This window comes from Lycorma delicatula, chromosome 6 (assembly GCF_047948215.1).
Source record: "Lycorma delicatula isolate Av1 chromosome 6, ASM4794821v1, whole genome shotgun sequence".
NCBI lineage: Eukaryota > Metazoa > Arthropoda > Insecta > Hemiptera > Fulgoridae > Lycorma > Lycorma delicatula.
In genome coordinates this window covers 162,799,195-162,811,927 of record NC_134460.1, presented here as the reverse complement: position 1 = coordinate 162,811,927, position 12,733 = coordinate 162,799,195, and the positions used below count along the sequence as shown (strand labels likewise).

At 26.3% G+C, this 12,733-nt stretch overlaps 1 protein-coding gene across 16 annotated transcripts in view; it reads right to left on the bottom strand.

The window, feature by feature from the left end:
* Nucleotides 1-556: 556 nt before the first annotated feature.
* Nucleotides 557-12,733, bottom strand: part of LOC142326441 (uncharacterized) — a 373,983-nt gene continuing 361,806 nt past the window's right edge. For 7 of the 16 annotated variants that reach the window (XM_075368953.1, XM_075368944.1, XM_075368955.1 and 4 more), the window contains exons 3-5: nucleotides 6,331-6,614; nucleotides 2,269-2,419; nucleotides 558-949 (exon numbers count right to left, since the gene is read on the bottom strand). In XM_075368953.1, the coding sequence (XP_075225068.1) occupies nucleotides 6,499-6,614 (116 nt within the window). In that variant the 3' untranslated portion in view covers nucleotides 558-949; nucleotides 2,269-2,419; nucleotides 6,331-6,498. Of the gene's footprint in view, nucleotides 950-2,268; nucleotides 2,420-5,217; nucleotides 5,407-6,330; nucleotides 6,615-12,733 lie in introns of all 16 variants that reach the window. The other 9 variants (XM_075368959.1, XM_075368956.1, XM_075368942.1 and 6 more) reach the window with 7 other exon arrangements.

Genomic DNA, 12,733 nt, shown 5'->3' with positions numbered 1-12,733 from the left:
AGGATGGAGAATATTATCTTGTTGTTTTGTTCTGTATCTTTAAATGTATACTTTATTATTATGGATACACATATGGTATAACTTTTATGCTGTAATCATTCATTAAAAAAGTCCTTAAATTAATAAAAACTTTTGAAGAATTTTCTTACCGCTATACAATAATTTATCTTAAAGGGAAATAATTATTCTTACAGGGAAATTTAAATCCTAATGAAGTAGTTATACAGTTTAAAATTAAAACCAAAAAATACTGATATTATATAAACAGGTTATTCTCTACATGTAAATATAACAAATTTAACAACTGTACTTAATATCTTTTAAGCTAATACTAGAAAATATTTATCATTTCCACATACATATAAATTGATAATTTTACAGTACTAAAAATGTACTATCATAGGATACCATTTTGATTTCTTACAAATAAAAATCATAATTTAGAGAAGATAAATAAATAAGATTATGTTATGGAAACTCAATTAAATTTTTATGAAAAAAATAAACAACATATTAATAAAAAAAACAAATCATTAAAGTATATTTATTTAAACAAAACTGTTAAATCGATAAATGTGCAATTTATTTATTTAATTTTATTTACATTATTATCTATTATTAGTACAATAACTGATAAAAATTATTAATTATGATAATGTAGTAATTAATAATAATTAAATCTTACTACTGATAACAAAATAATTGTAAGCTACTAGCAAATAATAACAAAAATAATAATGTAGAATCACAGATGTCTTTGGTAAGTTACATTATAATAAAGTATAAAATACATTATTTTTATGTATATATATATTTATATTTACATACAGTATATATTCAATAATTGTCGCAATAAGAGTTGTACATAATAACCTGTTGTAGATGAAGTAAAACAAAAGATCGCCGACTGGTATTGTTGTACACAGTGTCTATATCTTTGAACGCTCACCTGGGGACATAGAAAGTAACTCACTTGTAATTGTCTTTTGTGTAAAAGCAATTCTTAAATACATATATTTTATTCTATTTATTTAGTCTATTTTTTAAATACATATGTATTTTTAATTATATTCCTACTATAAAAATATATTTACAAATTTTGTAACGGTATAATAACTATGTACAAGTAGTAAATGTAGTATTAAAGTTGTAAAGGATGAATGGTAGAAGGAACTAAGTGGTTTATGTAATCATGAATAAGCCGATAATGGAAATTAATTTTTTTTTAATTCTTTTTCTTTTTTGTTGTGAATTTTGTTCAAGTTGACAGTTCTGAATATTATTTCTTTACCTTACCTACAAAGCCAAACATTTGCGGATACAAATGATAAAATACATTAGAACAGAACAATAACATAAATAAAGAAATTGAGGTAAGTTCTGTTCAAAAAATATTGTCCAGTGTTATTAAATAATGCTAAAACAATGTCATATATTTGTTTCTAGTTTTAAACACTTTCAAAGCATGATCTTTGTAACTAAATAAATTTACATTTAGCTCAAATGTTCTTCTAAACATTTCTTTACTCTTCGTATGTTAAAACAATAGTTAACAGTTATCAAATTTGTCATAATATCCTATTGATTTTCAAACTACAATACTTTAAATGGCATTTTCAACTTTGAGCATAAGAAAATGTATGAGGATTAATATCTGGTGAATAATGTGCTTAATAAACCTGAAGAATTTCATATTTATAACTAAGTGTAAAGAATGAATGAGGATAACACCATGATGCAGTTTCTATTCAATTGATTTCCACAGTTTTGATCCATTATTATAGTTAATAATAATATTACATATTTGACCTTATACAGTATAGTCATAATGTACAATATACCGTGTTTTTCTATAATATCAACATTTTGGATTGTTAATATTTAATTAAAACATCATGTTTTGTCATCGGGTAGAATGTTTATAAACAAAAGAGAAGGAAACCGGTTAGAAAGAGATGGTGAAATCATTGACAACTGCATCGGAAGGATCAGCAGAATGTGAAAGGAAGCAAGGAAAAAGAAGAATGAATTAATAAATGAGGAGAAGACTAGAAAATACAAAGTGACAAAGGAGAAGATGTGGGACAGAAATGAATGGGTACAGTGGTGATGTAAGGGACCTACTGCTAGGAGGTACACTACTTGAGAGGATGATTACTAAATCAAACAAGTGTTTAGAGGTTTAGAGTAATTATATCTGAAGAATGTAAAACGGTTACTCTATCTATCAAAAAAACTTGAAAATGTACAGCAATCTTAACTACAGACCTGAGCTAAATCCTGTCTCTCATTGTAGCCATTTTTGATAAAAAAGTAAGGTCAGATAGTTGAAGAACTGACTTTAAAACGTTGAAAAAACAGGAAGACCAGAGGCAAGATAAGCGGGTTGTATAAATGAGATAACCTTATCAACAGAAATCTGGATCAAAAAAAAAAATTACAATAAATAATGGTGAATTATTGCATTGAATTATAAAGTTAATCCTTACAAGGACAAGTCTGGAATATAAATCTATAAAAACAATGATGTATAATTATTAAGACCAAAAACTACCTAAATTACTTGATTTTGATATTAATAAAGTAAAATTTTATTCGTAAAAAGTAAATTCGAATGCATCTATTTATTTTTTAGTTTCTTAAAGTACTTTCTTGACCTTTTCAATTCTAATTACTATAATTTTGTATTATTTATTCTAAGTAATACGTACATACATATATTTTCGGTGTTGTTTATATAGTAATATACATACAAGCATAAGTTAATGGTTTTTGTAATTTTTTTATTCAAATCATATCAATTGTTAGTTGGAAATTGATCAACTATTTGAAGTAATTTATTTATGTGAAAAAATAAATACACATTCTAGTTTGACTAACATAACTAATAGAAAAAAAATGAATTTATAAAAAGAAAGATAAAAAAACCTCTAACCCATCCAGATGCCACTAGACGTTTTTAGTTACAGTACTTACATAATTTTTTTTTCTTAATTACAGGTTAACCTTGTTTAAATATGTTATCCCTAAGTAATTCACAATGTACAATAATATTGTATGATCTATATTTGATTTCAGTGAAGTGTTTTTCAATTTATCTCTGTATATGAAGCAGCAATGATATTTATTTGTTACAATTCGCAAGCACAAAGGATACACGTTAAATATTTGTATGTAACATTAGACAAATAATTCTTATCTGTAAAATCATAAAATTAAAATTTTATCAGATAATCTCAAAATGATATAAGAAAAAAAAACATAAAATGAATTTCTTTGGGCTTCATCAAAAAGTCAGAACAAGATTTCATGATACAAAAGATTGGGCTGTCAGATCATTTTTTTGGTGCCCTAAGTATGAATCATGTCATGTAGACTAATATTTAGAAAACAAAATATGTTAATTTACCTTTGTGTTCATATTTCAGCACCCAGAGGTATAGAACACTATGTCCATTTTTACTTTTTTTTTTAGAAAAGCAAGATAAAGTCTATTTCAACAATATTTTCAGTTTTTCAAATTCAGAAAAGTTATTTAACTGAAATTTGTTTAATAAATACATTTAGTATTTGTATTTTAATTGTTGTTTTAATGTAATATGTTTATAAGTAAAAATAATCTACAGTTTTGTCCTCCCTATATGATATGTTACATGCTTAAGACATTATGTCATTACTTGGTAGATTTAAGTAGGTAATTTAAAATAATTAAATGTTTTTAAATTAAAAAACGTTGTTCATTAATTATATTACATGATTAAGGTAGTTTATTTCATTGATAATGATCTTTTAAGTGAATCAACATAATATTACACATAACACTAAGAAAATTATAGAATGTTTTGAAGAAATACAAAATGTTGACTTTGATTCAGACTACTGCATGCATTTAATTATAATTCAGAATACTACTACTATATTGATAACACAACAGACAATAAAGATTATAATACTACTGCTCATTAAAACACTCCAAAGTGAGAATTGTCCCCCCCCCCCAAAGTAACAATTACAATAATAAAAAGTAGAATTTTAATTGAAACAACTTATGAGAAAAATAAAAATAAAATCATTAATGTCTGTTAGTCACCTTCTAGGCCTGCTTTAGATTTATCCAACATAATGCAGGATGCAGATTCATCCTATTATATACTACATAGTTGCAAGTCCATAGCTTTCTATTGTAAAACTGATTTTTTATAACATTAGTTGTCAGACATTTCTGCAAATCTACTGTCAGTATTGTGATTCTTATTAAGTTTGGCTGCAGTTCTTTTCCTTGATTTCATGTCATACCTCAGTGTTACTTCTTGTACTTCATGGTGCAAATTGTGTTCACTTTGGAGTGGTTTTTCTCTGAAAATATAGCACCTTAACTTTTGCCATGTATGAGTCATATGTGTCACATCACTCGTTTCTGCAGAGAGGATTTTAGAAGACAGATGAAATTTTTTAACTTTATCTCTGTATATCCATTTCTTGGCTATGCGATTTGCTTCTATCTTGTTATTTCAACAGTATTACAAATATAAGCACAAATTTTTTCTAAATTCATAGCAGAGTTCAAATATTTTCTCAAAGTTTTTTCACATCTATAGTACGCTCCACATGCTGGGAAAAATGCAATATGCTGTATAACATTTTCTATTACCTCATCAGGTATTTAGTGATAGCAGTGTGTGTTCCTGTTCTATCAGGTTTTTTAAAACAGCTTGGTACTTTGTGTTTATAAGGAATTGAAAAACATTGTTTCACACACTCTATGAGATTACCACCAACCTTAAAGTTATACATTTCATTTTCCTTGTACTTATTTTCATCCTACTTTGAGATTTTTCAACTGATATTACTTCTAGACAAGACTAATATACTGTTGTTTAACATCATGTGATTTTTTTGAAATCCCAGTATGAATTAAAAATATCTCGTATCATTTATCTGAGCATTTCAGTCTACATGAATAAGACGCTTAAGTTCTCTTGCCAGTAAATTCTCCTTCTCTTGTTAACAGATAGATCTCCTAACAAACGCTTAATGTTGCATAACCATTTTTCAGTATGTTTTTGATGTTTTCTACCTGGCTATAAAATTTTTGTCTTATTATATAATCTCCTCTTTTCCCGTTCTGTTACCATTTCTGTCAGAGGATGATTCTGTATTTGCATCTGAGATTGGATTATAATAGTAATCTGTGTTTTTTAATTCACTTATGCTTACAATAAATCCTCCTCTAGTATCCTATTTGTGTTTGAATCTTCAGTTTGAGAAAGATCTGTAGAAAATATAGCTCTTGGGTTCAACCTGTTGAAAAAGTCAGTTCATCATAATTTTCTGCTTCTCTAATTTCAACCATTATTTTCAGACCAATTTAATTTTTATTTTGCTGCTTTTCAAATATAGCATTTTCTGCAAATAAAAATTTTACTATTATTACAGAAATTATAATAGCGCCCTTAGTTGCTGTAGTAGGAGATTTACTATTTTTCATGGAAAAAATTAAACAGTTTTAGTGAGTAACAACAGTATAAAGCCTACGGCTGTAGCGACACCTGCCTATTCCAAACGGGAAGGCTGCAACTCCAGCAGTTAAAGCAAGATGATCAGAATTACAAAAATGCAGTAAGGGTTGTATCAACTCAATATAACTTAACTAAGTACCTCAGTAAATCAATTTAATTATTATTATATGAAACTGCAACACATATTCTGGTAAGGCTGACAATTTAACCTACAAATTTTATGAGTATAACTATATAATATACTTAATATGAATTTTTTCTTGTTAATGTAGACTTAGTCATATGCAATTTACTGAGTCTTATATTATTTTAGTTCATACACAGATTATCCTTTTTGGACTCATATTTTTTTTGTTGTGCTTTGGTAAGTAATTGAAGTAACTCCCATAGTATTTAATGTCAACAGCAGGCAGTCAATAAACCGATTCAGAGGAAAACTAAAATTCATTAATGTTTACCAGAAGAAAATATTAAATAATAAATTTTCTTGAATTTTTAACAATCATTTAATAATTTAAAATTTTAAAGTTTTACCACAACTCACTATGGTGTTTAACCAATTTATGAAGCATAGCTTCTTCCATTGACATTTTATATTTATTTATTTTATATATATATATATATATATATTTTGAGGTAATACTTCCAAGATACTGTCCAGACATAAGTGGAATAATCACATTGTGAAGAATAACAGATATATGGTGAACAGAGTTAAAACCTCTATTGCAAACTTAACAAAAGAAAAATCAAGTACATAGCTACAGTATGTATGAGTAAACAAAGAAAACTTTATAATTTATTCACTTACATGTTCTTTAAAGTGAGATGAATAATATAACCATATAACATTTTAAAAAGGAATTGAAAACAAAAAACAGTTTTGTAATATGAATGTATCTGAATCAAATAAAAAGGTGCATTATAGGTACTAGTACAGTATACTGTTACTTATTATGAATAAACAGCTCTTAATTATTTATTTCTCATACAATTTTTCTTTGTACAATCTATTAAAACATTCTGCACTCTTATTAATAAATACATTCCAAGATTTTTTTTTGTTGAACATCCTGTTGTAGAAAACTAAAGAACCTAGAAAACAGAAATTCTGCATACTTATCTATAGTAAACAGAAGTACAAAAACAGATTAAAAAAATAAATAAAAAATTATGTCTTGTTTTAAAGACAACTGGCTGTATTTAACACAGCTGGCTATTTTAAAGTTGGAACAGATGTTTAAATATCTCTGTTGCTCACCTGATTCTTCTACATAATCAATAGCAAATACAACTCTTGTAATAAAATAACATTTTGTAAATTTTTTTTTTAGTAATTTTGGCTTTATAAGTGTTTGATAAAAAACTATTTTAATTTATCATGCAAAAAAAATAATAACGTGAATTTTTTGGTCATGAAAAAAAAATTTGCAGAAAATAAACTTAAATGGCAGTTTGTACTTTTTTATACCAGTATTATGGATATTAACAATTACGCATTGAAGTTTCTTTTTAGTTTCAAAATAAACAAATAAAGTGTGACTGTGAAAATTGCTACTTTACATACAATATAAAAACTATATATAAAATATTGTTATTTTTGAAAATGACTTGAGGTACAATAATGGGCTCAACATTCTAGAGACAGAATAAGAGAAATATAAATTATTCAGGGGGACAAAAACAACGCATTGTACATACTCTAATGGAATTTAATACTTTGTAGACATAATTTGCAAAGAAAATCATAATCCACCTGATCAGCATCCAGTTTTGTTAACTATAAAACCTTATAATTATAACAGATTAATGTATAAAATATTGGATGCATTCAAATTGTAAAGTGAAATTGTAAATTTGAGCACAAAAATTGTACAAGAAAGAAATATATCAGGAAACTTGCTTTTATAGTCACAATTAATAAGTTATGGATTGTAACTTTAAAAAAATTATCATTATGGGCAATAAAGAAACTTCCATGGGGTCAGAATTTCAATATATATTTTTTTTGTGTGTCAAAGGTGGCAGGTAGATAGGCTAGCCTGGAGGAATATGGTAATTCAGAGACATTGATGCATTATATTATGCAGCAAGATCGGATGGGGGTTATGTACTAACTGATTCAGAACAATCCTACAAGCAAAGATGCTAAAAGAGTAAGGTGTGGAGAAGGAATGGAAAAGTAACCGCTCTTGCTTAAGTAGTAGAGATGGGATAACTTGGATAAGGAGATAGTTGGGTGCTCTCAGGGGGTAGTCAGCTACTGTTGAGTACCTGAGCTAGTCTGAAGTCTTTTGGGGAATGTAACATGCCCCCCTGAGTAAAGCCGAAAGGTAGTTATTGGGGCATGCTGAATTAAGGGGGGAGGGTTTCACTCTGTAAAAGCTGACACTACAGTCCGTATGGGAGGACAGTGGCTGGCAGAGCTTTCTCCTCCTCCAATGTAAAAAAATTACATTTTAAGATTTATTTAAGAAAATTATATTTTGAATCTTTTATTTCATTTTTAAAATCATCAGGTTCCTATGACTCACCCTGCAAACAAAAAACCAAACAAGTTTGTTGTACAAAAGACAACAATTGTGGAGGACATTGAGAATTTAGACTAACATAATTTTTGAACTTTGGAATCATATTAGGATACATTAGGGAGTTATTTTAAAAGAACACAATACTCATATGACTAAATTTTCATTCCACCTCCCATCTAGATATAGGACCTCCCTCTTATCTCCTCACCCCTTTTGACATCCTGTCGCCAAACTTTAAAAGCATCATTGATTGATATATAGAGGTCACAGATCCAGATTTTAAGATTTTTGTTCAAATTGTCTCTGGTTATCAACTCAAAATTGTGTATTAACACTCATATTGTTGCACAAAAGAATAGAATTTATTCTTCCTACCTTTATGGCATTCTTATGCTTCATTATTACCCTGTGTCTGAAAAAGTTGAACGATTTTTTGAGATGATTATCATATTTTCTTTTGTTATGATTTATACCATTTTATCACTCCTGGGATGCAACAAAATGTGTAGAAGATGAGAGTAATTATTACGGTAGTAAATAAATTGGATTAACCAAATCAATTCTCAGGAAATATAACAATCCCTGTTGATAGTGCAGGTCCAATTTTGGGTATTTTCAGAGATTTACTTAATATCCATATATCCTGCGAGAGAAGCTGAGTGTGAATGTATGATAGCATGGCAATGACAATCACCTAAAATGATCTACATATATAAGTTTAGTTTTGTTTATCATAGATAGAACGAATTCAGTGATATCAACTGATGTGGAGTCATTTAAAGAAAGATATTAAATGCTAATCTAAAGAGATATTAAATCAGAGAGTTAAATGTATTTGAATAGATATTTATTGCTCAAAACGTAGGAAAAAATTTACTTCTGCTCTATGTGTTCTAGACTATGAATGTTGATGTAAATTAAAATCCACAAAAAGAGGTTATGTGTTAACCGTAACAGAGTGAAGTTAATATACTAGTTGTGTTTTATTAATATCTCATACACATAAATATTTTAAACAAAACATGCAAACTGTACATTATGGTAATGAAGAAACACTTCAAATAATTTTTCTGAATAAATCTGTTTTAAGTATATTTTTCATATAAAAAATAAATGCAAGTTTGACTTATTTCTTATTAGCTGTTATTTTCATTACAAAATGAAAAATATTAATTTATCCATGCGTTTATATTTTTATGAATATGCAATACTTGACAAAAAAATTGTTAATTGTTATTAAAAAAATAATATCCTCGCTCAAATTGGACATTAGTGTTTTCATGTAACTTAATTTAATTTATAAGAAAGGGCCTTGTTATGCTTGCTAATGTTGCCATTTTTAATAAATTAGCAATTAAAGTTAATTAATAAATGCAATTAAAGTTTTTTTTTCTTAAAAAATGTTACTCTGATAATGAATTTTTAAGTAATACTAATCAACAAATGCAAATTTTGAAAAGGATTCCATTAATGCGAATATAAATACACTCAATTTTTTTATGTGCTTATTAATAATCTATGTGCTGAATTGCAAATTATTTTGTAGTTATTTTTTATAATTTCATGTATATTTATTTTAGCATAATTTCATATTTTATATTTTAATAATTATTATGGATGTTAATCACATTTTGTGAAGCTGCTCTGATTCAAGGTTTTCTTAATCCATCCAGGCAAATGCTAGAGCAGTTCCTTTTTTTGTGTGTAAAGTACCATATTTACTCATTCCTGATGTAATTTATATAATGTATCATCTAATACTCATGATAGAATATTTATTTATATTTAATCACCAGTAATATTACTGCCTTCTCAATTCATAAGTTTACAAGTGTAATTTTTCTTTACTCTTTTATATAGTATTATTTAAATACATTTAATTATACTTTCTAACCAAAGCGATTATTATAGAATAAAATAAGTAATGCAAAAAGTGCTTCATCTAGTTGTACAATTTAGCTACAAATTTTTTAATTTGTGAAAAAAATTGAATAGAACATTACTTATAATTTGTTTAGTTAACTTTAAGCAAATAAAAATGAATATATTCGTGATTTATATGTCTCATTAATATAAAAAATTGGTCATTTTTAAGTCTAAGCTAAAATAATTTTTAGATTTGGCAGTCACTTAGGGAAAATCTATAATTCAAAATATTTTTAAAAGCAGTCAATGCTTGTACAAGTAATATAGTATACAATTTCTCATTTAATACACACCAACATTCAGTGTCTATAACCTATAATGAAAATAATTTTAAACTGGATACTAACTGTGAGATTTTGTAGGTTTATTTGCTGGAGTAAGTAAACTGATCATTGGGCTACACAAAATTGCTAAAAAAAATTTTTTTCTGTTTATTTGTTAACTGTAATGATTATAAGTGAACTGACATGAATCACAACCATTCCCAAAAATTACAACCATTTTGAAAAATAATAACCATCTGTGTCAGGTTTACCAAAGAAAGTGGTTTTTCATCGCCATCTTCACCAACCAAATAAGTTAAGCTCAGCGAAATGGAAGTAATATTTACTTACATTTCTAATTTATTTTTCAAATTGTTATGAATATATCGAACGTCAATGCTTGAAGTAGAAGGTTTTTCTTGCTTTTTCAAGAGTAAAAATTGCTTTAATTACGGTGATTCAGAAACATATATGTATACAAAATATATAGAATGGTTGTGGAAAAGTACTGAATGGAACAATGAAAAAAAAAACTATGGTAGTTCATGTAGTCTTAAATGATGTAATTTTGAGTAAAATAATGACTGGAGTAGTTTACTGGGTTTTATTAAGTACATCCTAAGGGAATAAATTATTAAAAAAAACTTTTCATGAAGAGGGTTGGCCTCTCTGCTTGTACTTAATGAATATATTTTAAATAAGATACAGCTAAGAATTCATTAAGAGTTAAGATAAGCGCATATAACACATTTCATTAAAATCAGTTCAGCTATTCATATGTAGTGCTTGAATAAAGCAAACCAACAGAGATATAATTCAATTTAATGGATTAATTTGCTTCAGTTTTTTATGAAACTTGTATCATTGAAAAATATATTTAATCTGACCAGTGTACAAAAAAATGTAATTTATACAGATACTACTAAAATAAAAAACTAATTAGAAAATATCATAATAAAAAATTCCTTGTTTTTTTCTGTACCTTCTAATTGTTTCCTTAGATTTGATTTTATTTAGCTAGGTTTAAAATACTAATTTAGTTTATTGAAATCATAGAATGTGTAAACATAAAGTGATCAATTTTAATTTTAAATATAATCAATTTCCATTTTTAAATCAAAGATAAACATGTTTGATTTTTTATGAAAATTGATTTAATGTTTTGAATTAGAACATCCTGAGGGATCTCAAATGGTACTGACTACATCTATCTAATAATAGAACAGAGTATTTGCCTTGAGAAAATTAGAATACTACAAAAAACCTATTTCACTGTATCTAAACTGGGAATGGAGCCCGTGACTGCATGGCCACACATTTTACTGCAGTAGTTTGTATTCCTAGTATGTACCAGTCACAAAATATAAATTTGAAATAATTCAAATATATAAATCAAATACCAGTTTTATGTATACTTTATCTGAAATATTTCTTCAAGATCTATTATTAAAAGAAAGTTTCATTTAAATTGATAAGTTAATGTAACGTGAAATAATAAAATTCAAACACAAAAATATGAACATACAAAATCGTTTAAAATTTTAAGATATTTAAGTTTTCTTTGTTAATTTTTAATTAATAAACCCCAACCACCTTATTTTTCAAAATAATATTTGTTTTAATATGTCATTAATCTGAATAAGGTATATAAATATTACCATAAAAAACTTATAAAAAATTCCAGCAGTGGCAAATTAAATACCTAAAAAATGAAAAAAACATAAAATTTTCTTTTCAGCATTTAGTAAAAAAAATTATCATTTGAATTATTGGGCAATTAGCTTAAAGTAGAGAAGAGAAAGCTGTTATGGAATTTTGCCAAAATTTTTTTTTTTAATTTAACTTCTCTTGTTTCAAAGAGATATTTTTAACATTTAAATATATTACTTGGGTTTTTTTTTATAACACAATAAAATTATGATGAATACAAAAATATCCTTTAAAATTACAAATTACAAGGACATATTATTTAATATAACACTAATTTATAAATAATAATTGAGATAAATTGATGTTTCAAATAAAATATTGCTTTTTAGAATTTTTTTTTAATGGCATAAGAGGTTGAATTAAGAATAAAAGGCCTCAAAGTGATATCAAAGAGATAGGCAAAAATATACATCATTATCAGTTAATCGAGATGAAAAAATTTTCACAACTTCAATGAAATTTGTTCATAAAAAAAATAGACTTAATTCTCTGTAAGGTTATAATAACATTTTGTAAAAAAAAACCTACATACCATTGCCAACAGGGCAAAGAAAATTTATAAACTTATATGATGCAGCATTACTTTTCATGTCTTTTATTGGCAACTGGTACTAAATTATAACAAAACATTATTTCACTAAGTTGGAAATAAAATATATTTAAAAAAATATTAATTAAAAATGAATATTTAAAAATTTAATTAATTTATATTTAATACTAATTAAATAATTTGTTTTAGGAAGTTTACCTGGTTGGCACTTAAACCAGTAAGCTTACTGGACAG